The sequence below is a fragment of the Girardinichthys multiradiatus genome, chromosome 8 (assembly GCF_021462225.1).
Source record: "Girardinichthys multiradiatus isolate DD_20200921_A chromosome 8, DD_fGirMul_XY1, whole genome shotgun sequence".
Taxonomy (NCBI): Eukaryota; Metazoa; Chordata; class Actinopteri; order Cyprinodontiformes; family Goodeidae; genus Girardinichthys; species Girardinichthys multiradiatus.
Genome location: NC_061801.1, coordinates 18,334,587 through 18,362,092, shown reverse-complemented (window position 1 = coordinate 18,362,092; position 27,506 = coordinate 18,334,587). Strand labels below are relative to the sequence as shown.

The 27,506-nt window shown below is 39.0% G+C and overlaps 1 protein-coding gene across 2 annotated transcripts; it reads right to left on the bottom strand.

Annotated features, from left to right (window-relative positions):
* Positions 1 to 986: 986 nt before the first annotated feature.
* aff1 (AF4/FMR2 family, member 1) lies at positions 987 to 25,617 on the bottom strand. Of its 2 annotated transcripts, none has more exons than XM_047373055.1 (19): positions 25,264 to 25,617; positions 19,617 to 19,737; positions 15,573 to 16,388; positions 14,558 to 14,599; positions 13,635 to 13,718; positions 13,012 to 13,045; positions 12,549 to 12,606; positions 11,814 to 11,931; positions 10,811 to 11,713; positions 10,631 to 10,719; positions 10,335 to 10,545; positions 10,151 to 10,245; positions 8,988 to 9,051; positions 8,768 to 8,904; positions 8,494 to 8,565; positions 8,249 to 8,342; positions 8,133 to 8,173; positions 7,827 to 8,047; positions 987 to 3,249 (listed from the first exon to the last, which is right to left on the bottom strand). In XM_047373055.1, exons 1-19 carry the CDS (start codon positions 25,278 to 25,280, stop codon positions 3,128 to 3,130), a joined length of 3,339 nt encoding a protein of 1,112 aa, XP_047229011.1. In that variant the 5' UTR covers positions 25,281 to 25,617; the 3' UTR covers positions 987 to 3,127. The 2 variants fall into 2 exon arrangements, with proteins under 2 accessions (XP_047229011.1, XP_047229012.1); XM_047373056.1 differs by lacking the exon at positions 25,264 to 25,617 and adding an exon at positions 24,757 to 24,984.
* Positions 25,618 to 27,506: the final 1,889 nt, after the last annotated feature.

The following is a 27,506-nucleotide window of genomic DNA, read 5'->3' as shown; positions in this document are numbered from 1 at the left end:
TTAATGAACATAATCAAGCATAAAAGTGCACATAATAAAGTTAATGTCTGTTTTTGGCAGTAAAAGTTAAATGTCCCAACACACAGACGATAAAGTAGACATCCATATTGCCCTATCAACCTCCTATATCTGCATGAAATGGTGAGCAAGGGCAACGGTAGCTGTCAGATGGCTTATATAGGAAAAACAAATTGGGTTTCCAGTTTCTTGTTCAAAAATCTGCTGTTTTCACTATTTTGAGGTGATGTTAATATATTTTAATGTATTTTGATTCAAAGGTTATACATGTTATACAGTATAATTTTATGTTTTACTGCAAAAACATTTTTTTATTTTATAAGAATGAATTTTTCATTTTGAATTTTCACAATAAAAAATGCAGACTGTAAAATATGGCCTTTAGTGCATTTTTTTGCCTGCTTTGAATCTAGCATAAAACAGCGAATTGCAGACTGTTGCATGTATAATTCACTAACAGTAAATATTGTGCTAGTTCTAGTATTGAACTACAGGAAGTAAGCCAGTTGCAAGCTTTTAAAGCTAGTTATGTAAAGCTTTCAATTGGTTAGATCTTAGAGATGTGGTGACAGCAGCTGCATGGGGAGGTCCAATTAGATTTTTTGTCATGGGGCCCAAAATTACTGGATGCACCCCTGCTCATACCGAATATACCCCACTTTTGAGTCTTCTTCCCTCAGTATCAACTTCCACATCGAAGAGGGTTGTGGTTGGTCCAAGCTGTTAGACCTTAGGAATGTTATGTTTACTTACTGTAAAAATATGGAAATTTTGAGTTTGAAAGTAGGCAGTGACTATCCAGGGTCGGTCAAGCTGAAAAAAGAAAGGAAAATCGTCTGATTCTGGTCACAGGCCGATTTCTTGGTGCATAGGGTATCTATGAAAATGTTACTCTGCAACTTTTAGTGCAACCTCTAAACTTATATAACTATTTTATTGAAGATAAATTTGAGCAACCCCCCCTCCACTAATTTAGTTTCCAGTGTTTATTCATCTTCGTACACTGCAGCACACAGTTTTACATATTTTCACAAAAATGAAAAAGAAACTTTTTTTCAAAAACTGTTCTAAACATATTTTTCCAGTCAAAACATAATTAGACAATTAGTTACAACAGAATAAATTAAGCAGCAAAAACAAATGATGAAATTAGAGCCACAGGATATAAACAGCAGAGTAATGAACGTTGCAGTTTTCCCATCATGTGGAGTGTAGACATCCATCCTAACAAATTCTATCAAAAGAGTATTTTAACGACATCCTGCTGAAGGTTCTTACATCAAAATAATTCCCAATTCCATGGCACTCAGTCCTTACTTAAAAAATATCCCTTTTATTGTTGGAAAAAAAAAAGCTAGGAACAATTTCTGATCCTTGTTCAGCACTTTCATTTTGACAAAAGCCCAGTGCTCTTCCTGCACTAGTCTAGACCTTCTCCATTGGCATTTCACACCAAAAACATTTACCCCTCCCCCCGTATATAAATAAAAAGTTCAGATATCAACAAAACGTCTTATTGCTTGGAGTCATACAAGCACAGTCCAGCCAGTTTTGCATGGTCTTTGCCACACTAATATACTTAAGTTAAATGACTAAAATGTTGAAAACAAACTGCATTATTTCCTATATTGTATCCTAAACTCTCATGGAGTTAGGTGGGATATTCCAGCTCCTTAGAATATGAGAGAACAGGCATGGATAAAGCAAAAAATAAGCAATGGGAAATGACTGCAGCAGGGGGCAGACTAATGCCCATCACTATGAAAATATAACAACACTAATAATTACCTCTACAGATCAGATAGTCTGAGCAGATGTAAAAATCCTTCCTTGTTCCGTCAGGCTATAAAAGCAACTTATGAAAGTTTGCTGTTCAAAATCCCAAAACACTCTGTTAAAGTTCAACTAAAGCGAATGAGAATGTTAATCGTCCATCATTTACAGTAAGGTGGTATACCAAGAACTTGGAGAAAAAACTGGTTCTGAGAGCAGAAGCAGGATTTATAAACAGCACTGCCAAGCTTGTTAAAATTTGATCCCAACAGATGTGATTTGACAAGAGGAACTAACACAGCTACTAAGAAAAGCCGAGTTTTTGCTGAACTTTAATCTTCTGGTTCCAACAGTTCAACTGTAAGGACCTGTTCCTAGCCTGTGCCGACAGGAGGAACAACAACAAGGACAAGAAGTTCTTCATAAATAATTATTTTCTCTAGAGAGCACAAGTGCAGCCTTCTTCAGCGCTGGTCTGATGAACCTGTCCTTAACGAGCAACAGCACATCAGGAGGATCACCATCAACCAGATCAGAGGAGACATAACCTTTATAACGCTTCATAACCAACGTTTTAAAGAAGCATAAAAAAGTAAGACACAAAAAGAAGAGTTGGTTTACACCTCGACACCATTCAAGCTCCAGCTGCATTGATCCACACTATTTTCTGCATCTTACAGTGTCCGACAAGGGCCAAACTACAGGCAAATGTCCTCCAATTCAACTTCCTAGTAAGACACAAAATTATCCATCATGTGTGATTATTGCACATAAAGGAAATGCAAAACCCAACAAAAGTTAGCAAAAAATAATAAACTAAATAAATTCATGTTTGTGTGTTGCACTGTTGCAACAAACTTCCTTAGAATACAGAGATTATCAGGTCAAACTGATGTTTTATAATCAAACAAAAAACATGAAGCTAGCAGACACAGAACTGCAGGGTCAACAGCCTGAATACGATTTAAGTGCCATGGTTTCCTGATTATTGTCTTTTCAGAGATTATAATACCAACAAAAGTTGTGAAAAAGGAGCAATCAGGCTCACAACATTTGGACCACAAGCACATGTTTAAGAGGGCAGATTAACAGAGCCTCAAAATGGCACTATTGGTAATATGATTTGCTTCCTTCCATTAATTAAAAAAAATAATAATACACAGAGGCTGTAAATGAGAGCAGATGTCTTTGTCTCAGTGAGAAAAACAAAAAGTTTTAAATGAATTTTCCATAGTAGGGTATTCACAAACAATCCTCTGGAATCGACTTTGTCATGATGTCTGAGACATAAACATGCAGATAAGTCTGAGAGACATTTAAGTGTAGGTCTCCAGGATCATAGCTTCTGGCTGTCCAGCTTTAACCAGTTGACCCCTTGTCTGATGTAGCGGATCATGAAGCTCATTCTTGAAATCAGGCTCAGAGGACCCATGACAGCGTCCAGCTCTGCCAACATGCCTGAAACACAGATGTATTGGAGACTGAATATCCAAAAACCATTGTTGGGTGCATAGAGATATTTTTTATACAAGGTTTATGGTTTCAATGCTGAATTTAACCACAAACAGACACATTAACACTATGCAACAACAAATCATGTAGAATGTGTTTAAAAAAAAAAAATAAAAAAATAATATCCAAACATTGCAGCTTCCTCAAACATCCCATTCAGAGTATAGTAATCATTACATGTACTGGCTGCAGATGCATAATTTGCCATTTGTGGCTCAAGCTCTGATTAAAATACAATGTCATGCATTTTATTCAAAAAACCTGCCTTCGCACAACATCACGTCTTTATGTTATGTATTAATTCTACAGCTGCTGGTATTTGGGTTTAAAAACATTTAAAATCTTCAGAATTATTTTTTGTGGTGCTTTCTTCTCTTGCTCTTGGTGGAAGACACAGGTGTTTTCTCTCCCTCCCTCCCTGCTGATCCCTGCTTCTGCATTTTGTCTGTATTTTTCTCAGAGCCTCGCTTTGCATATCCTCCAAACTTTTAAATTATGGATTTGGTCAGCTGGACTCTCGTAATTGACCAATTTTTTTTTTTCCTACGGGAAGACAGGGTAAAGGAGATCCTCTTGTCCAGACGGGACGTTCTTCTCTGGATACACAATGGATTCTTGGCAGCAGTGGAAGATTGTGTGCCTGACTACGATGTCGGTCGAGGACATAGAACGTGTACATATTTGGACTTTTGATAACAGGATTTCTGCTTTTTGGAGTTGGTGGTTACCTGGCTTATCGAGTGATTTGCAAAACGTGGGCGGCTGTTCAAAGCGTTCCAAAGCTTCCTGCGATGTTGGATGGAGTCTGTAGAACGATCAACACTCAGACTGGAATGTTAAGAGAGCAGAATCGCAAGCTGGACACGATTCTTGAACAGAATCGCAGCCTGGCAGCAGTTGGACTCAGAGGTTAAAGGATATACAGGTCCTTCTCAAAATATTAGCATATTGTGATAAAGTTCATTATTTTCCATAATGTCATGATGAAAATTTAACATTCATATATTTTAGATTCATTGCACACTAACTGAAATATTTCAGGTCTTTTATTGTCTTAATACAGATGATTTTGGCATACAGCTCATGAAAACCCAAAATTCCTATCTCACAAAATTAGCATATTTCATCCGACCAATAAAAGAAAAGTGTTTTTAATACAAAAAACGTCAACCTTCAAATAATCATGTACAGTTATGCACTCAATGCTTGGTCGGGAATCCTTTTGCAAAAATTACTGCTTCAATGCGGCGTGGCATGGAGGCAATCAGCCTGTGGCACTGCTGAGGTCTTATGGAGGCCCAGGATGCTTCGATAGCGGCCTTTAGCTCATCCAGAGTGTTGGGTCTTGAGTCTCTCAACGTTCTCTTCACAATATCCCACAGATTCTCTATGGGGTTCAGGTCAGGAGAGTTGGCAGGCCAATTGAGCACAGTGATACCATGGTCAGTAAACCATTCACCAGTGGTTTTGGCACTGTGAGCAGGTGCCAGGTCGTGCTGAAAAATGAAATCTTCATCTCCATAAAGCTTTTCAGCAGATGGAAGCATGAAGTGCTCCAAAATCTCCTGATAGCTAGCTGCATTGACCCTGCCCTTGATAAAACACAGTGGACCAACACCAGCAGCTGACACGGCACCCCAGACCATCACTGACTGTGGGTACTTGACACTGGACTTCTGGCATTTCCTTCTCCCCAGTCTTCCTCCAGACTCTGGCACCTTGATTTCCGAATGACATGCAGAATTTGCTTTCATCCGAAAAAAGTACTTTGGACCACTGAGCAACAGTCCAGTGCTGCTTCTCTGTAGCCCAGGTCAGGCGCTTCTGCCGCTGTTACTGGTTCAAAAGTGGCTTGACCTGGGGAATGCGGCACCTGTAGCCCATTTCCTGCACACGCCTGTGCACGGTGGCTCTGGATGTTTCTACTCCAGACTCAGTCCACTGCTTCCGCAGGTCCCCCAAGGTCTGGAATCGGCCCTTCTCCACAATCTTCCTCAGGGTCCGGTCACCTCTTCTCGTTGTGCAGCGTTTTCTGCCACACTTTTTCCTTCCCACAGACTTCCCACTGAGGTGTCTTGATACAGCATTCTGGGAACAGCCTATTCGTTCAGAAATGTCTTTCTGTGTCTTACCCTCTTGCTTGAGGGTGTCAATAGTGGCCTTCTGGACAGCAGTCAGGTCGGCAGTCTTACCCATGATTGGGGTTTTGAGTGATGAACCAGGCTGGGAGTTTTAAAGGCCTCAGGAATCTTTTGCAGGTGTTTAGAGTTAACTCGTTGATTCAGATGATTAGGTTCATAGCTCGTTTAGAGACCCTTTTAATGATATGCTAATTTTGTGAGATAGAAATTTTGGGTTTTCATGAGCTGTATGCCAAAATCATCCGTATTAAGACAATAAAAGACCTGAAATATTTCAGTTAGTGTGCAATGAATCTAAAATATATGAATGTTAAATTTTCATCATGACATTATGGAAAATAATGAACTTTATCACAATATGCTAATATTTTGAGAAGGACCTGTAATCTTGGAGAAGTTGTACGCTCCAAATCTGCGGAAAGTACCAGAAATTTGGCTATTTGGATTCGCAATTGAGACATACCAGTAAAACTCTTAAGCTAGTTGGAAATTCACAACTGCCTGAACCACAACATTTATTGTTTTTCTAAATCTGGCGCCCCAATGTGGCCATGGCAACTTCTGCTAACTGGCTATCGACAAAATATCTCCTGGATGTTATATAAACACGACGTTCTTCCCCAGCACTCCCCTACCAGCTGTGTGCTGATAGGACTATGCGGCCGATTGATAAAACTTCCACCTCTCTTCTCAAGGAGAATGGCGCTTCTATCAGTGCTGACAATCTAATTCCTGCAAACACACTCAGACTTATATATATTCGCACCCTCAAGATTCCACCGTACCCTTGCTAAATCTTTACTTATGTGTGTGTTGCTTACCCCTGCTGAGGTTTTTTGTACTATTTCAGACTCTATTCTGCTAAGAATAGAGTCTGAAATACGATTTTGTTTTTCCCCCTATCTTACTTAACCTAAATGTGTGATTTAATTACTTTTTCATTGATTTTTAGTTTTATCAGAAGGATTACCAGTGAAAACCAAATATTATTAGTAATTTGGACTTTATCTGCTCTTACACCAATGACCCAGCTTTCTTAATTAGACTACAATGGACTGTTATTACTTAGTTCAACTTCAATACCAGTAAAAGTAATATATTATTAGCACCTGAAAATGTGGATTAAAGCTGTTTTGTACCAGTGACTCAGCTTCCCTAGTTAGAATTCAGTGGAATGATGAGACTATTAGATTTCCCAGAAGGATTCATAGATTTCTTAGAATGATTGTAGTATCATTTGATTTGTTTTTTCTGTGTCTATATCTGTGTTTATTTTCTTTGTGATTGTATTGTATTGTATGTACAGCGCTTTGAGTGTCTCGTTACTGAAAAGCGCTATATAAATAAACTTACCTTACCTAAATCTATTTAAACGAGCAGCAAAGGAGAAAACCACAGGTTGTCATTGTTGTCATAGAGACATACAAAAACAAAAGTGATCAGAGAATTTAATTTCACAGAGCTGATTTTTTGAGACTAAATTTACAAATAATTTACATGTTTTGATTAGTTACCCACAATTGCTGACATTGACAGTTGACTATATTCATCTGTAATATATTAACTGCAACTCTTAAGCCATTGCAAATACAGTTAATTACATGGTTTTGTGTAGATTCCTTGCATATTAACTGAAAAGGAAAGTCACAGCATCTCAACAGGATAGGGAATAAAATCCAAATGGAAATTTTTTTCCATTATCCTATTTTTCTTTTTCCAAACCTTTTTCAGACCTGGAAACAACTGAAATAAAATTCCATATTTATCCAGACAACACAGGGACCCTGTACAGTGGAGAGCTATTTAAAAGCCATTTTCTGAGGTTGTATGTAGTTGTTGATGGTATGCTTGCTGGTAAGCTACTTCACTCATCTCTCGTGTTGCGCCGTACATTGCCACCCACTGGCGTACCAGTGTACGTTTACTAAAAATGTCTTCAAACACACATGGCCAACTGACAAAAATGCAGAGCCCCTGGAGAACATCTTGCCAGTCATCTAGTATCACATCCTTAGTTGTCTATTGATGTTGCCAATTTGTTTTGTTTTTTTACACCTACAGGTCAAATATCACTGTTAATGTTTTAAGTACTGATTTTTTAAACTGGAGAAATTGTAATTAAGCATCCCTGGCTATATTTAAGTGACAATTTTACCAAAACTGGTACCATACTATTCTTGTTACTCTGTTTCTGCAGTAAAAAAAGCATTTTATGTTGTGAAACTGCAACTTACATTTGTTTTAACAGTTGAGGTCTTTTTGTTTTGTAATGCTAAAGTGAAGCAGAAATAAAGACCTAAAGGTTGTCCAGTGAAGTTAATATCGGAGTCAGATGCTAGCTAGCTAGCTAGCCAACTAGATGGATGGATTTTCCATTCTCACCGCTGCCTTTTAGTGCCAGTTCCTCTGCCTGCTCCCAGATGTCATGAGCACTTAGAAATAATGTAGTGATGTTGACATAAGAAAAGGCCACTTGTTCTATGTCTTGAGGAATCACCACCGTGGTGCCAACTGCAGTGATACCGGATCCACTGTGGTTCGAACTGGGACCTGAGCTGGTGCTGGCTGGAGATGGCATGCTGGGGGATGGGTTTTCTGCCATCCTAACGGGTGAAATATTAGAAGCTGAAATCATGTATGGTGTTACAAACATTCCATATTGTTTCTTTTGGGGAAAACATTGCTTACTTTGATGAAGAGAGTGGTTTTTGTGACCCCTGAGCAAAGTTCTGAAAGATAAAATGACTAACATTTTATATGATAACAACGCAAGCAGAAATGATAATAAAATGATTATTACTTACATGAAAGTGATCTGTAAGAGTTTTTGAAAACTTTATTGCAGTTTTTTGTTTGTGGCGAAACATGGCCATCTGCAGGACAGACTGGCACTTCAAACTACAAGCAAGATACAACAGTTACTCAAAAAACTGTCAGAAAACAACAAGAAAAGCGTAAGGCGCTGACATGGCGTTTCTGCAGCTCAGTTTAACCATATCTTGCAATGCTATTTAGCATAGCCAACAGGAGATAAAGCTTCACACCTTACCATAAAGCTATAAAGTCCTTTTCTGTGGGTACAGCAGGTGAGTCCACTGGGCTTTTAAGTTTCAGTACAAATCTGGGAGAATGATAGATAAACACACGCATGAATAAGAGATAATATTTATCATACTATGGCTGGAAATTCGTTCACATCTGCAAGAAGATTTCATGGCCCAGTGAAAAATATTGGGAATCTGCAGATTGTGATGAAGTTTTCCTCCATGTGTAATATACCCCAAAGCCTCTAAAAAAAGTGTTGCATAAGTATGATGTCTTACTTGAGAAGCTCCACTGTCTCTGCAAACATCGTATAGGAAGACATTGAAATCTGGGGATCATTCTCCATGGCAATGCCGCTCTCAACAAAGAACATGGCTGCTTCCAAGTAGGTGAAAGCTTTACTAAGCTTATCTGGCTACACAAACATAACAGAATATGAGAGTAATAAGGCAGCCACATGCACTGCTGTGTGGTGCAGTTAAAATAATGCAAACTTACGTCAGCATCTGCCTTGTGCTTCAGTTTTTTAGCCTCCTTTATGTAATGGTTCACTGGATACTGTCTGTAAAACAAGAAAACCCTTTAAGAATAGAAATTCACATCACATCCACAAATTGGTGCATTTTTATTTTTTTACAACAAATTGTTGCCTTATAGGAAAACAACAAAAGGCATTAAACAATACCAATAATCTTTTTCACTTTAAAAAGGGGATTACTGAAAAGTAAACACAATGCAAGCAACTGCCAGCTGTTGCTACATACATCCAGGAGGAGTGAATGCTGCAAGTCAATGACTCCATGAAATCTGTTAGGTTTTCTTAGATGGAAAACCTTTTTAGCTATTTGAATGATAAACTGAACTTGACTGCATTGTTTCAGCAGTATTGCAGTAGTGGGTTAAATTACTCTTAAAATCCACCAATAAAGCTGCCATCATGGGGGCAAAAAGACAAGCAATAGCCTACATGTATTTTTTAAGTATCAAAATCTTAATAGAACCATTAACTATGAGTTGTTTTTTTAAATTTCCAAATGTTACGAAAGATGTCAGGACCTCCTGAGTAAAGGAATGGAAAAAAAACATACAGTCCATTGCAAAAGTATTTACGCCCTTTGAACTTTTCAAAATTGCCACAAAAAACTTCAAAAGTATTTTATACGGATTTTATGTGATACACCAACACAAAAATGTGCATTCAACTTTTTAATATAGGAATTTGAAAGGCATTTGTATTCACCTGCCTGAGCAGTGGACCCAACATCTACAGATATATCCTTTCCTCTGATAAATGCTCTCCCTTCTTGGCCAGTCAGTTTATATCAGGGATGTAGAACTCCAGTCCTCGAGGGATGGAGTCCTGAAACATTTATATGCCTCGTCAATTCAGCACATCTGAATCTAATCATTAGCTCAGTGGCTGGACTTTTCCAAGCTGGACTGCATGCTGCAGGTTTAGCCATTTGAGTCAGGTGTGTTGAACCAGGGATACATAACAGTTGATGGACTTCGGCCCTCAAGAACTGGAGTTTGACACCCTTGGTTTGAAGGGATAATAGTTGTGCATTATCCTTTCAATTAAAAAAATGGGTAAGAATCTTTTTTCGAGGCTATGTGAATAAGGAAAACCTGTTTTATTTTGTGGAAAAAAGGAATCGTACCTCTTGTCAAATCTTAGCAAGGATCTGTTGCCCACAGCTTCTCGTTGGGTCTGTGACATTGATGGCAGACCAAGAGTGCTCTTTGGGGTCTTTACCTGACATTTTAGACACATTAGGTTGAAAACTGGATGCAGTTATTTTTCTCATATATAGTACCAGATATATAGCAGTGTTAGAACAATGCCTTTTTCTGGAGGGAGGGATTTGGGTGTTTTCCTTTGATCTTCTTGTGCTTCTGGGAGTCCTTATCCATGACTTTCTCCTTACTGGTCTCCAGTACCTTTGCAGAGCAGTGATTCGGTACCTTTGAAGCTTTAGTAGAATTTTTGGATGTTGCAGGGTCCTGAGATGTTTTCTTAGCCTTCTTTTGCTCCTTGCCTGGTTTGTTGGAACTCCTGTAGGACATAATACCATTAGTGCATGACTAATATGCTGACCATAAATGAATTATCAGATATCTCTTTGCTTTAGTGGACGTACTCTACTTTCACAGAAGCACGACTTAGTGAGGTATCCTTGTTTTCCAACTTGGCTTTCTTCTTGGGAGGGCTTTTAGTCTCTACCCTGACCTAAAATAAAAATAACGGACATTAAAGTAACTTCTCCTGATAAGCATAAGTACCAGCTAAAGCATTCCTCCATGCTCCACAAATTCCTTACGTTTTGAGACTTTTTATTGGTTTTTCCAGGTTTGTGTGCTTTAGAAGACTCTTTGCTTGCTTCATCCTTTTCTTTGACCAGTGCTGGTCTTTTTGTGTTGCTGGGAATCCCTTTATTACTGGACTCCTGGGGGACTCTTGCGAGCAGACTGAGATCAATCTTCACCAGCAGGGATTTAGGAGGTTGGTAATGTTCCCACGAACCCTTTGCTGCCTGGAGGGCCTTGTGCGAGTGCTTGTGGATTGGTTTATGAGGCAACTTGGTTTCTGTATTGCTTTTTGGACAGCTGACTCTGACTGGAGAAACAGAAGACAGGTGGTCAGGCTGAGCAAGACTCTGGGCTGAGCAGCAGCAGGGGTTAGGAAACTGAACATCACAGGATGGACAGTGACCATAGAGCATAAACGTGACTTCAGATCCAGACTTCTTATGATGTTTAGTGTGTTTAGTCCTTCTGGAATCTCTTTTACTGTCAGTGCTGTCCTTTTTGTGATGCCCTGTTTTTGACTTTACTTTGGGATTGTCTGTGAAATGTTGCTCTGTTGTTTCTGGGGTTAAAAGTTCCTCAGACTTAACACTGAGCACTGTTTCAGTGCGGTCTGGGCAACCTGCCGCTGAAGGTTTTGAGAGCTTCCTGGAACTGCTGCAGCGGCTCTCACCATCAGAGAGGCTTTTTTTGCAATTATTCTGGCTGAAACAACCGTCCTGGATGCGTTCACCTCTCTGCTGAGTAACAGCCACGGTATCTGTGAGCTCTCTTTGCCGAGATAAGGACTTTGATTCCTCTCGGGTGTCTGCACTGGTCTGCTTGGAGGTTTGAGCATCAGTGCTGGAGTTCTGCTGACGGGACTTTAACCACTCTCCCAGTTGCCAATCACGATGGCTCGCTGATCGAGCATCAGGCTATAAAAAGAACATAAACATTTGCGTTTTAAACAAAATAAGCATGAGAATGTGAGACATTTATTATATGATAATGAAAATGTCATAAATAATGCAAGACCTCAATTTTAACTAGTTTGCTTTCTGGAGGTTTAGAGTCACTATCTGACTCTAAGCTACTCTCTGACTCGCTGGAGTTCGTCGTCTCTGCATCACTGGACGGTGCGGCTTCAAAGGAGCTAAAACAGAAATGCACACATATTAGCATTAAAAAGTACTCATTAGTAATCAACAATACATACTGCTGAAACCAGATATTTCCATACACTGAATAATAAGAGACATAACAGTTTTTCCCTTGCTACTAGTTTTTAAAAATCAGACTAAACTTGTCCTGTTTTAGGTCAAAAAAGATCACCTAAATTTGCTAAACGCCAGAAAATCATGTTACTTTCTTCGGTCAGAAGTTTACCTACATTAAGTGAAGTTGATTAGTTACCTCATCCGAACTAAAAAGAAGCAAACCTGTGGATGTTATTCAGACGACATTTTAAAGACACTGCTTCCATGAGTGACTTCATCAGAAAAATCTAAAGAAAACAACCACGGATTCAGGAAGAGTATTTTGGACCTCCACAAGTCTGGTACAATTTCCAGAAGCCTGTAGGTGCTACAATTGTCTGTTCAAACAATTATATGCAAGTATACAGGTATAAATGCACGGGAATGTCCGGCCGTCATACTGTTAATGAAGGAGACAAGTTCTGTGTCTCAGAGACAGACTTTTGGTGTTAAATGTGCTCCAGAACAGAGAGAGAGAGATGTGAAAGCTGTCATGAAAGGTCTAGAAACTTACTTTGAGGAGATCTGCTGGCTGTAACGAGACAGACCTTTATTGGAGAATTCAATGTTTTCTGAAAAGAAACAACAGAGAGCGACACATTTACTTTGACTGTGGGATTTGGTTTAACTAAAAGTGACCGATCAGTGACAATGTGAGTGGTAATAACATGGAGAATGCAATTCATCTTTGTGGTGCTAAAGATGACTAGATAAGGTATTAAAGTCATGACTTTTACTTAAACTTACAAACTGAAAGAACCTATGAAAGTAAAAATAGTAAAAGAAAAAAACAAAAACAGCAATGTTTCTTTATATTCATTATGTTAACATACAGTATGTATCTTTTATCATCCAACAATAATTTATAATTTACTCTTAATTTTCTTGTTAGCCTAAACTTCTACTCGTCACAACTTCAGATATAATAGGTTCAAATAGCTTGGCTGATAGCCCAAAACACACTGAATGTTACTCACTTTCTTCTAAACAAGAGGAGACTTGTTCTGCTTCCTGCAAGGGTGGAAAATATAAATACAAATGTTATTACTCATCTGCACACTTGTGTGTTTCTCCACTGAAATGATAACTGTTTTAGAAGCAAATCTGTTATTTTTCCAAACCAATATGATCTTAAAGAGCATAAATGTATCTGTGTTTCTGTTTAGAAGGCACCTTAGGCTAAGAAGACAAAATGTGTTTTTAGCTGCAACCTTTCACTTTAAATAAATTATAAAAAATGTGTCAATTTGGGTTTTTCAAATCCAAGGTGTACAGATGATAATCCTTGGTTTAATAAATGTTAACACGTTTAATGATAATCTGTTAAAACTCATTTTTGATGTCTCATCTGGATAGTTTTATAAGCAGAACATAAGTCTCCCTCCAACGCACCAAACATGAAGTTGAAATGAAAACATTTTAGCTGTTAAGAATAATCACTATTTCTATAACCCGAGTTTGGACATGAGCCTTGCTCCTCTTGCAGACTATAGACAACGGTGTAGTTAGAATGAAAAATTTATTTTGCTAGAAAATGTTGATGCAAGAAGATAATGATGGTAAACGTGACAAAACTGACAAATGAGCTTTGAGGTTTGACCTTGGCTGGGATTGGAGAACGGGATGGTTCAGAGGTTGGCGTATGTATAGCTGTGAGCACAGGGGGCCATGAGTGAGTCATTTCCTGTCAAGACAAACCAAAACATGGTGGATTCAACAATAAAATAAGCACAAGTTCATCTGTTCAGTGAACTAAAACTGGAAAAAAGGCTTCAATTCAAGTCTATAATACAGAAAGCACCAACAAAGCAGCTTGTTTTAAGATGAAGACATTCAACATAACATTTGAATCTTTATACATTTGACAACACACCATTTATTGTTTTTATGTACATTTCACAACAAGAATTAGCTGTGACAAAAAAGCATCAGTACAGTGCAGTGAAAAAGCATTTGTCTTCTGACATATTTCATGTGTTATCAGTTCTTTGGTCACATTTAAATGCTTAAGATCCTCAAGCAAATTTTAATATCAGACACAGAAAGCCTGGGTAAATACAACAAGCCATTTTCTAATGGAGATTTTATTTATTAAGAGAAAAAGATATCAAAGCCACTCTGTTCCTGTGTGAAAAAGCAATCGCCCCCTAAACCCAACCTAACAAGTCATCCTTGGTAAAAAACAGCTGCCAGTGTTTCCAAGAACTGGTAAGAATCAGAACAATGAGCCGACTACAGATTGGATTAAGCAGAACTGTTTAGGTTAAGTAGCACAGGTTAGAGATGGCCCAATTGAGACGTTTTTCCCCCTCTCCATGACCCACCAAAAACCCCCAACAAACATAAGTAGATCAAAGTTAAATACAAAAGAAGAAGAAAAAAAAACTCTTTTTGCACTTCAACCTCAATTTGTTCTAAGTAAATTCAGACCATCTTAGGCCAACTTAATACAAAATGTATTATTTGAATAAAATACTCCATTCACTTTAAAATATAAATGTGGACATAAATGGCTGCACTTACCCTCAAGATGTCTTCCACACATAGAACTTCATCAGATGTTGACTTTAAAACAGTAAGGAGAAGAATATTATAGATAGATATTTCTTTGTCAGTACCCAGATAAAAATAAATGTCCTAACAGCAGCATTGCCAAATTAAAAATCAGGACAATGAATAAGTAATTTATCAAATAACAATAAATCGATGATGACAGTGACGTAATTGTTGGGGTTATTACTTTTGTTCTTTGAAAGTTTTTTTCCCACCATTTGGTTCCATGAGACTGTCAATAAACAGTACATTTGAAAATATGACTGAATACCATTATTGTGTGCCGTTTAGAGGTACAGTTGCACTACCTAATGAAAGCAGTGTTCTGAAGCAACATTTGTGACTAGCTTTTATATTTCTAGAGCAGATTTTGTTTTGTATGAAGTTCTGACTACATGCAGTGATGCTTTTAAAAACTGTTTATCACAAATTTTATAGTTATTGTATTAAATACCACAATATATTGACCTAGGGAGATGGCGACAGAGAGGAATGATCCAAGATCCCTCTCTTTGTATGGTCCAACCTTGTGAAATGCTATAGGAGATCCCTAAGTGGAAAGGAAAGTACCAGTGAAGGAAAAAGTGCACTAATGCTGCACTAATGACAGTGAAAATAGATTGAACTGAAAGCACTCTGGGTTTAAGGCGTGTAAGTCCTTAGTTGCTAGAAGTTCCCATTCACCTTCGGTCAAATACCAAACATTAAATTGAAAATATTAAGCCTCTGTCACAGTCCTGGGTTGTTTACAGCTACTGCAATGACTTTAGGACCCTACAACAATCAAGTCTGTGTAAGAGCAGACTGCATTCGTGAGTTTGTGTTTGCCCAGATGGAGTACAGCATAAAAAGGGATACAATCGGCTCAAATATTTCCATCTTACTCAATTATTCTCCTCGCAAATTCAAATATCTACTAGATATTAAATAACATTTTATAGTACAGTTGCAATATCTTACATTATGAAAGAAAAAAATACTTTACCTCCAAGAATTTAGGCGTTATCTTTGTTTTGGTACAGTCAGTTTTGTTGATCAGCTCCGGTAAAGGTGCGTAATGCTCTGGTGATGGCTTTAGCTCAGGTGATTTGTGGACCACCTGGTCCTGACCATCCATGGGCCGCACATAGGCTGTCGGCTTCTGGGTCATGACTATCCCCGCCTGCTTGGATGATAGCAGTGAAGGGAAGGTCTGGGAGGGCAGGTTGTTACTCTTGGCGTGGGGTGGCGGTGGATTTATTGGTGAAAGCTTCATGTTCAGTGTGCAAACCGTCACGCTGCTGGCTGACCCTGAGGAAATATCTGGGGACCCTTGGAGCTGATGCCTATTGAAAGTGTCCCTGGTGTCCATGTCAATGCTTTGGTCACAGGAATGTAAGACAGGAAGAGGCTTAGCATCTGGAGAGGGGGCGGACATTTCCTGGGAAAGGCTAATGCCCCCCCTGAGATCTGGGAAGACTTCACTCTCCTTGTCATGATGTCCTGAGCGACTGAACTGACTGTGGGTCAAAGAAGTAGCAAAAAATTTGGATGAATGTCCTTGTTGGTTTGGAGATGAGGCAGAGGTGGATGAGGAGCAACTGCTATTAGATGTCCTTTTCTGGCTTTGGGTAGACTTGTAAAGGTCCTGATTGTGGAAAAGAGTTTTGTTTGACTGATCTGCAACTGGCTGGTTCTGGTCTGACTGTGAGAAGGAAGGCATGGGTAAAGCCTCAAGTGAAAAAGGCACGGGATTATTCACATCTTCGTAACTGCCCAGCATCCTTTGGATTCGATCAGAGAGCTCATCCCCTTTGTTTGTCTGCAAAAAGAAAGGGGGAAAGAAATCGTGAAAAAAGTAGGACACCACATTAAATATAGAGATATTAATAGCTTCTACCTTCATACATCAGTCTGGCTCTCTTGTTATTCTTAATAAGGATTAGAGTGTTTCCTCCATGCACATGACAGTTAAACTTGTCTAGTCTCTTAATAAACTTGCTTGCATGGCCCGATCAGCATGGTAGTCCTCCACTAACCTCTGCACAATATTTTTGTATAGTGGAATAGGGCCTTTAATATTCTTTTGAGACCCATTTTATTCTTTAAAGACTCACAAGCCGCTACAATCTTCTGAAGGCCACAGAGAGCTCTTCTGATCTTACCGTGGTGTTCACTCCCACTTCAATGGCCAGGGACACAGTAAACTAAATGTCTAAAGGTTTAAATAGAGCAAACCTCCCTTAAAATGCTGAATAGTGATGTTGTAATCATGTGAAATTAATACAATACGCCTGTGTGCAATTTCAGAAATGTTTAGGTGTGAATAAATGTGGGGATGTGCTAATTTATTCCTACCAAAAATTCTCTTTTTAATGACATCTTTAATTTAAAATGGTATTTTCTTCTATTTTGGTTTATTTCTTATAATACTTGAATTTCTCAGTATTGGTAACATATGGGCATTTTCCACATATTTGTATACTGTCAAATTGTAGGACAGACAGCATCACTGTTTTTTTTTTTTTTTTCCTGACAGGCTGTAGTTTATCTGTAAGCAACGCATCACAGAATGTGGTCAGACACAAGTTTGCAAAGGTTACTAACAAAAAACATAGTTTAAAAAGAAATTTAAGGCTATTAATTTAATTTACTTACTAAATTTTGTCTCGCCATCATTCACCATTTAATGCTTGATTTAGTCAGTAAAACTGACCTAAGCCAGGCCTCCTTCAGTTGCATTCAAATTCAAACTGAAAAGATTGACAAGTGTATCAGAGTCTTGTTCAATTGTTATTGTGTCCTCACAAAATAAATCCTCTATGAAACACTAGCTGGTGTTTCACTGACCTTAAGGCCACAATGGTTTGCCCCAGAGGCTGAGCTATTTTAGTTACAGAGGTTATTAAGGTCATTAGCAGGGTCAGAGGAGGAAGGTAGACACTACCCAAAGCTGAAATCCGTCAAGTTAACACATTTCAATCACCATTTTATAGAGATTCAACAACCTATCCATCATATTTCATGGTTAAGTTCTCCTTATGCATATGCATCGGTCAATAAACAGTAAAGTGCTGTCGTGACCAAAGATCTTCTCTGCATGTATGGAGGATAAAGTAGCGCAGCGCAGGCCAGGCCTGTCAGCTGGCTGAAAGAATGCTCCTACAGTTTTTCCTTACTTACAAGAAAGACCAAAGTTTGCCCTTTTACAATATTTCTCTTCAGACCCAGACAGCAAACCAAGAGGAATGACACCCAACACGTTTTAGTAAGGTGATGCCGGTTTTAAATAACTTCTGGTGTGCTTTTAGCAGCATGTCCGTTAATCGGTCGACTCCAGGCTGGCTACCCAAGCAGATAACCCAACTAATTTGTCCGCTAATATAAGTTATTCTTGGTCTGTAAAGAGCAGAACAACAAAAAATGTATAATACTTGGCACAATAACCTGCACAATACAGTTTGTAAATATGTACATATACTAGGCTGAACTCAAAGATCTAAGACTTTTTCTACGTACAGAAAGCCTATTTTTCCTCAACTATTGTTCACAAATCTATCTAAGAAACATGTGTACCTTAGGTGTGCCTTGCCTTAGGCTGGCCACAATAAACGACCACTCTAAAATGTGCAGTTCTATTGTATTGTGTCTGGAGGGTACGACAGGGTCCAAAAACAAGTCAGTATCTGATGTGACCAGAATATCTCCTTCGGATAGAGTTGATCAAGTTGTTGATTGTGGCCTGTCGCTCCACTCCTCTTCAAAGGCTGTGTGTGTGAAGTTGCTGGCTATTGGCAGGAACTGGAACACGCCGTCGTATACGACAATCCAGAGCATCCCAAACATGCTCAATGGGTGATATGTCCTGTGAGTATGCTGGCCATGCAAGAACTGGGGTGTTTTCAGGTTCCAGGAACTGTGCACATGGGGCCATGCATTACCATGCTGAAACATGAGGTGAAGGTTGTGGAGGAACGGCACAACAACGGGATCTCGTCATGGCAATTCTCTGCATTCAAAATGCAACCCGACTGCAAAAACCGACTGTTTCAGCAGCTGTCCGGGTGGCTGGTCTCAGACGATCTTGGAGGTGAATATGCTGGAAGCGAATGTGAGGCCGGTTGGATGTACTGCCAAATTCTCTCCAAAACAGCTTATGGTAGAGAAACGAACATTCAATTCACAGGCAACAGCGCTGGTGGACAATCCTGCAGTCAGCATGCCGACTACACGCTCCCTCAGAACGGTGGCGTTGTGCTGTGTGATAAAGCCGCACATTTTAAAGTGGCCTTTTATTGTGGTCAGCCCAAGGCACCCCTGTGCCATGCAATAATCATGCTATCTAATCAGCATCTTGGTATGCCACACGTGAGGCAAAGGTGAGTTGTGTTTATATTTTTGTTCAGTGTACATATGTAGGCATAAAGTAATCTTTTAACTTGACTAAATTGTTTCTTCTGACTGAACTGGAAGTCATATTACAGTTTGTGAGTGGCCAAGCCAGAGTCCTGACTTGAATCTGATACAAATCGGTGGAGAGAGCTCAAGATTAGATTTATGACAAGGAGGCTATCCAACCTCAAAAGACTTGGAGCTCATTGCCCAAAATAAATGATGAATACAGCAGAAACATGCAAAAAGTTGATCAGTAACTATAAGAAGGGCTTGATTGCGGTAATACCAATAAAGATTTTTCCATTGATAGTTGAGAATTTTCTTTTGAAGATTCCATTAAAAAAGGTTAATAAAAACTGTCTTTTTTTTTTTATTGCTGCTCCTTTTAAATTGTATACATATATATCAAACTGAAACACTGTGATTAAGGCATTAAGTACAGACAGCTGTGCTTAAACCACCACTGTTTTCATCTTGAACTTTTACGTTTTTGAGCAAAGCTAAGATGACCACATTGTTATTTATAGAAAACAGAAGTAAATAGCCCTACTAGTGGCTGCACTTCTCTTTATATGTACAAAGCCAGGATTACCTGAACTGATGAAAGCCACTGTTGTCTTTTGAACATTTTGTTCCCTCTAAAGTCAGTTCTCACCTTGTACGGTTCTGGAAAGAGTGGCACATTTTCAGGATTATGTTCTTTGGTTTGGCTGGTTTCTTGGATTCTTTGTTCCCATGCTCGGCGGCGAAGAAGGTTTCTCTCTTCATTCTGTCCGCTGGAAAATTACAAAGACATACAAAAGCTAAATTAACACCCCTTTTATTAGAAGACTACAGATTATAAAGGATTATTTTTTGTTAGTTTTTTTATTTTATAATATTAGGAACTACAATTAAAATTGTCTGATCCAGAAACCATAAGCTATCACCAAATGTCTGCCAAAAAAAAAACAAAAACAAAAAGACTGCAAATGCATGATGTCTTTTCGCAGACCTGTTAAACCCAGGGGAAAAGCAGCAGCGTCAGATGAGATTTAATCTGCAGACAGGTATTAACTGACCCACAGGTGCAAGCGAGGAGGAGTCACTACGCATCATTCACATCAATTCGGCCAACTCCCCAAAGACGATATATTTGAATTTATAGGAGCCCATTAACTGTTATAAATTATAATAATTCGGACCATGCCCTGCTATTCGTTTTGAACCCTTCATTATCAGGTTTCACACCGATTTCCCTAAAAACACTGTGCTAATCATTCTCACTGACAACAGTCCCAGCAGGATGCTGCCATGGCAATAAGAGGAGCAGCAAAGATTTGGGACCAAGCCAAACAGATGAGCTCCCCCTCATTAATGCAGCAGATAGGTTTGCTGAACTCCAAGGACAGCAAGAACTGGCACTGCCCAGCCACAAGCTAAACACCCAGGGGTGAACAACACAACAGGTGTTTTTTAGATTTACACAAGATAACTTTGAGATAACCATGAAAGAAAATCATGTCAAGGTTCTTTAGGTCCTGCCACAGTATTTTAATCTGCCTGTGGTCCGGACTTTGACCGGGAGCATTGCAACACATGGATTCTTTTATTTTTCTTGTGGTCTGTTGCAGACCTGCTGATGCACTGTAGTGTTGCAGGACACAAATTAGAAAAGCTTTTGCTCATGACATTCAGCTGTAGATGAATATCTTCAAGATGTCAGGTTCTATTGGCAGACCATAATTTCTCCACCATATGTGCTTGATTTGCAAAATGTGATGATGTGCTTTTGTATCAAACATTAGACTTTGGTCTCATCTTTGCAAAGAGCTTTTATCTGCAAGGCAACCTAAACGGTGCTACCCTCTCTGTTCTCCAGAATTTCTCTTGGAAAGTCTTCCTAACAATGCTTTTTCTAGGATTTTATGTAAACACAGACATGGTGTGACATGTGCTGTTCATCTGACACTGTATTTACTTATTGTAGGAACTTGCACTGGTCATAAAGATGGAGAGTATTTCTTGCTCTGGGTTTAATTTGTAATCTCCGTGAACGATCTTAAATATAGGAGGAAATTTGGAACAAGTTTTGACGATACCAACAGAACTTGTGCACATAATAAGCAGTGAGAAAGCACCAACAATGCTGCCCTACTCTTGCGAGTTTAATAAAAGATGCAACTCCTTACAAGTAAATCCTGCAAGGTGTAATTTTCTCAGGATGAAAACAGAAAAGTAAAAATCTTAATTAAAAAAATACAAAGCAAAGAAAAACCACACTGACAACTGTAACCGAGGAAATTGAGGCAACATCAGAAGAAACCTATAAACACTAAGGACTCGTGTCACTCCCATAAAATGACAGATAGGAACCATACACCAGCCTTGTTAAACATTGTAGACAATTGCAATCTTCACATTTTAAGTAGCTTTTACAGCTGCTGTCAGGCCACTAACTGCTGGTGTAATTTATCAGAAGAAAAATGAAAAATCTTGTAAAATGATCCTATTTAGAACATCAAAATCCACAAGAATAACCAAGTCTATTTAGGCAAGACAAGGAATGGCGAGTTTATTTGTGTAGCCCAATAAATGGACAAGGTAAGTCAAAGTGCTTTGTAGGAAAAAAGGAGCAAAAGTAATAGAAAAATTACATTATAAATAATTTAAAACTGAAAGAATAACCAGTCTCTAACCTTGCATTTCTAAGGCCAAAAACTGATGGGTTTTTTCCTGCATTACGATAGAGATTTAAACCCATACACTCACTGCTATGATGAACACATTCACTTAGAGACTTTATAAGAACTGTGGTCATGTGGTGACACAAAAATATATAATTGGGTCTCACCAGCCCTTGAATGGCAAGTAATGTTGTAACACTTCATCAGGTGGCCCAAGAACGAAGCCCGAAGGAACCCCCACAAGTGATCTTTGTTTAGATTTATAAATGCAAAATTGGTGTCTATCACCTTGCAGGTTTAAGCAGGTACAGACGACGGATGAACTGAAAGGCCAGTTCATTTTAGCAACATGGCTCGGTTCTAGCTTTTAAGTTCCAGCAGCTCTTGAGAGTTGTCTCCTGTCTGCCTTGGGCACAACCTGATTCATTTCATCCAAGGAAAAAAAACATAAAAACACAAAAAAACAGCAGACCAGCAACAGGGTCATTGGAGAGTCAAGGTTTTCCTGGAGAGCAAAGGTAGCCTTTGGGTGTTCAGGAAATATTCTGCTGGGAAACATAACTATTGTTCTTCAAAATGTGCAACCCTTCAAGCGTTAATTTTCCTAGATGCCTGGTGGCTGTTTCAAGAGGATAATGTAGCCCGCCACAATGCCACAATACTAGTTTAGGTGCTTAATTTGACTCAGTGTGATGTTAAGGAGTAAAACTGTCTGACCCTTAAAGCTCCCACCCAACAGCACACAAGGCATCTGCTACTAGCAACCTGGTGCCAAATTCAACAGCAGACCTTCAGAGGTCTACATAAGCACGTATCCAAATGAACAACAGATATTCCAGGGAATCTACTTGACGTTAGGCTGTTGGTCCAAATGTTATGGCTTACTGACTAATACTTCATAAATGCAAGCCAGACTGGACCTGTAACATTCAGTGAACGTGCAACAGCAACAACTCTGCCTCAACTAATAAACAGTCTAGAAAGCGAGGAACTTACTAACACAAAACCCTTTTCTTCTCTTAGGCTATCTTATGAGAGTAAGCAAATGGATTTTTATCCATCAATTTATTGTTTTACGCTTATCTGAATTTGCATTGCAACATTAAGCGGTCCAGGAGGGAACCCAGATTTCCCTCTCCCAGCCAATTCATGGTCATCCCAATGAGTTCCCAGTCCCTCCAGAGAGTTCTGGATCTGCCTAGGCGGTCACCCCCCGTGTGAATTGCCTGGAAATCCTCCAAAGGATTGGGAGCCATCCTGGTGAATTGCTTTTCTCATACTGAATATCTGAATCCTACTGCCTACATTGACGTAATAATATCAGATTTTGTTTGTTCAAATACCAGCATCAGCACCAGCATTGCTTTGGAAACAACATGGTCAATGTTGACTATGTACACACAACTCCAATGTAGCTCCTTAAGAACAGTTTTCTTTTGATTTGGCCAAATAAAAGCCACCCCTAACACGCTTTAAAGAAATTATTATTTTGTTGAAACAGCATTCCACCAGCAGCTGCAATGAGTCCCGTAAAGCATTGAGTCATCACTGTGTTTTACGATAGAAATGACTCAAAACATACTTCTTGACAAATCAGACTTTGGTTTTTTTGTGTGATTGCTGCAAAGGGTTGCTGTATGTACAGCAGGGACACTCCGGGGTGCGTGTATGATGATCGTCTGAACAAGGCAACAAATTAAAGAAAAACGGTGAACTATTCACTTTGGTCTTTGTGGTGTCTAAATTTAGTTTTTTGCTTTAAAGATTTTAACACATACACACTCTTGTGTGTAAAGTTTGCTTTAATTCAACAATCAAATATGGCAAACATTTACCATATAAGAAGAAAATATATGCTGCCCGTTTACTGACGGGCACTGCAGGTTGGAATCCAACAGAAAATGAAGTAAATCCAAATTTATCCCATCGAATACGTCCCCAATCTTGATCTAATTTTTTTTTACTAAACTCCAAAGCAAAGAATATATTTGTTGATTTATTTTCAGACTAAAAACGTGTGAGTTTTAACTTTTAATGCATTTAATTAACAGAGAACCAAAATCAGATGTTTCACCATGAAACCTTTTTGGTGAAGAAAAGAAGATTCTGATCTCTGGCCGATTAAATGATGCATCACTAGGGATTATACATCTCTCTGTACGTCCTACTAGACTCAATATCTTTAGGTTATGTTATTTGTAGATCTCTAACACATTTGAGTGAAAAACTGATCAGGATACTATCAACTCTCTGCCAGCGCTGAAATTACATCCTGGAATAATTTAAAAAGCATTAGTTTTTGTGGCAATGTCTGCTAAAGTCCCTACAGCACGGGCGGACAAAAGGAAGGAAAGAAGGATACAACAAATGAAGGAATTAAAGAAAGAGGAGAAGGGGAGCATGTAAGAAAGAAATAATGACAAGAGAGGAAGAAAAGAAGGACAAGGACGTAAAGCAGGCTAGGACATAAGATAGAAAGGACACATAAAGGATAGAAAGAAGCAAGGGCACAAGGAAGAAGAGAATAACATAAGACCGATAGGAAAGAAGCAAGGAGGGCCCAAGGTAGGAAGAAAATAAAGAAACAAGGAATGAAGGAAACAAAAAAGGAAAGAAACAAACAAGGAAGGAAGGACAACGGACACAGGTAAGGAAGGAAGGAAGGAAGGAGAGACTGGGGGTAAAGTCAGGAAGTATAAGTATTTTTCCGTATTTATTCAGACATGGGAAATCCTGGATTAAATTCCATACTTTTCCAGACTGTGTAGGAACCCTGTAAATTTGACTGTACAGTCCTATAATTTGGACTGAATTGAACTGTAATTCACAGGATCTGGATCTTACTATACAATTGGACTGTAAATGAATAAACTGGATTGTTTTGAACTGGACTCTACATAGGTGAACACTAATTTTTACTAGTTTTCTTGCAAAAAGCCTTAAGATGACATTTGTGGTGAATTTGTGATATGTAAAAAAAAAAAACTGAACTGAACTTATATTAAATGTAAATAAAGAAATGTTTTTTTTAAAAAACCTCACCCAGTTGGCTGCATTTAGTTGTTTTCATAAAATGCCTGCCTCTTTGACACAAGGGAAACTGATGATTGTGATAAGTAATTTACTTACTGCTGAACGCCATTCCCTGTTCCTGACTTTAGGAAGCGAAACACTGCTAGTTGGCAGTAATGGAGACCGAGTTAAAGGGGCTGTTATTATCCAACTAAAGCCAAGTTTGTCAAACACGAAGGCAAAGAGGAGCGTGTGACCAAATAATGATCTGACAGGTTGATGTCAATTTAAATAAGACGTAGAAACCTCACAGCTGGTAAAAGTCACATCAGCCTGCGGTTTCCAGCTGATTTCACCACCACCACCACCACCACCTCCACCTCCCCGTCGACCTGAAACCTCGCACGTCTCCAAGTTAGTTTAACGCCTCCATATTCAATCATCAAATCGACGTTCACTCCCTCTATTATACTCGCATAAAGTTTCACTTAAAAAACTGCACCGGGTCCGAAGCGCTGCCACCGGGCAAGTGGACCGCCCCCCAGCTGAGCGACATTAACTGGGTTTAACCATCGGCTAAGCGGGGATAGCTGCTACCCGTTAGCCGCGGAAGGTTCTGCCTACCTCGGCTGGGATGCCATGGTGCAGTCCGCCTCTCGCAGCGACCAAAGTTCGTTGTCATGCGTTTTTCCAGAGAGTCCTCACCGAAGGGGGTCTCCACGCTTGGTCACATTGTTTACCGGTGAACTAAATTGAATTGTTTTTAGCTGCGAGGTGGTTCTGTAGTTATCAGCTAACTGAGCGTGTTTTGGGTTCAGCCCAGCCCGTCTGCCTACTGGACTATTCTACCCTTCCCAGCCGCCCGGGGACCAGGCTCAGGTTTTATACACGCTAATGTTACCGAGAAACACTCACTAAGCAGCTGTTTTACTGTGTTTTCCTGTAAGCACAAAATAAAATGAATAATAAAAACAGCCGAGTCCAATTGGGGCTGTGTTAGGGACTTTTTTCGCTCATTCGCTGCAGTTTATGTAAACTTTTGGACATTACCCCTACGCGACAAAACATGGTACTGCCATCTGTGTTTATGCTCAGTCAGTTCAAAACGTCACAATTTATTGTGAGCGGAAAACAAATAATGTCAGAAAGATCAGAAACCCTAAAAACAAGAAATAATTTGCAGCAATGGGAATTTAAACCTTTACCAAATAGAATCAAATTTGATGGTTTAACATTGAAAGACAAAATGGCTTTATTCCTCATGAAGATCTTAACAGTAAATCAATTAATAGATAAATGAATGAATGAGTAACTTACATTAATGAATGTCTGTTAAAGGGAACCCTGCATGGAAGTCTATGCAAGGTTTACCAGAATATTTGCAAAAGTATTCATACTCCTCCTTATTTTTCACATCATGTGACCTTAGATTTTTGCATGATTTCTGTCCTGTGCACCTCCTTCTACTCCACCACGCCCCTCTGCTCCCATCCCCCCCAAATCCCCCAATCAGTCGTGCAAATGAGCATAGCAAGACTTATATAACTTTATTTTATGTGGTGCTTGTGACATCCCCAATTGACCATATCAACAAGTATTCAACCCCTCAATAAAACCCAGATCAACTAATTTCCCTCCTAAGGCATTCAATTAGCAAATAGAGTCCACAAGTGTAAATACAACTGTTCTGTGAAGGTGTGTTGGAGAACATTATTGATGAAACAGCATGACAAAGACAAAGAAGCACTCCAGACATGTCAAGGATAAAGTTATGGAGGTGTTAAAAACAAGTTATAAAAATAATATCTCAAATTTTGCTCTCTACAAATCTGGTTACAAGAAACCCATTGTTGAAAGATTCATATGAATGCATTTGTGCTTTTCCACAAGCCATGTAGTTCACCGTGCTCTAGTCAGATGAAATCAAAATGGAACATTTTTGCTTACATGCAAAACACTGTGTATGGCAGGAAATGAATGATTCACCTCACCCTGAACACACCATCTCTACAGTGAAACATGGGGGTGGCAGCACCATGCTGTGGGAGAGTTTTTCCTCAGCTGGTCAGGTTGAATCGGAGAGGGATGGAGCTAACTACAGGGCAATCCTGGAAGAAAACCTAGTAGAAATTTTAGGCAAAGATTTTAGAGTGGGTTCATCTTCAAGCAGGACAACACTACACATAGAGTAAGAGCTGCAATGAAATGGTTTAGATCAGAGCACATTCATGCATTGGAATGGTTTGGTAAAAGTCCAGACCCAAATCCACTTGAGAATCTGTGACTTGGGCTCTCCATTGAATCTGACTAAACAACGGACAAAAATGTCTCAAGATGTACAAATCTGGTAGAGATGCACCCTGAAAGACCTTGCACAGTTATGCACTACTTTGTGTTGATATGTTACAGAAAAATGCCAATAAAATGATGTTTGTAGTTTTAACACAAGAAAATGTGGAAAATTTCATGTGGTATGGAAACATTTGCAGGGCAGTTTATATATATATATATATATATATTTGCCACTGAGCATTTAAAAATAAAGGAAAGGTTTCCTTAACACAACATTTTGTCTCCACTGTGTCTTTTTTAATTGTACAAAATACACGATATCAAGTTGTACTATTTTGTAACATCCCTTTCATCCAGTGGTAGCTTGGCGTTTGCCCAGCAGGTGGCACTCTTTTCTTGCCTGTGTTGACATACAAAGCAGCAGAATACGCCAGCAAATGAAAGGCCTGTGTGCATTCTGCAATAGACTGAAGTATATTGAACTAGCAGGCAAAAAAAAAAAAAAAAATCATAGTTAACTGGACAAACCCCGATATGCACCCCCAGAGAACCGTTTAATAATGTCACAAATATAG

Bases quoted from the DNA above. Each gene is read 5' to 3' on its own strand.
- aff1 (XM_047373055.1), bottom strand. The intron at 12,607-13,011 runs GTGAGTAACATT...GTTTCTTTTCAG, and splicing joins CTCCTCTTGTTTAGAAGAAA to AAAACATTGAATTCTCCAAT. The intron at 3,250-7,826 runs GTGAGAATGGAA...TCTGTGTTTCAG, and splicing joins ACTGGCACTAAAAGGCAGCG to GCATGTTGGCAGAGCTGGAC.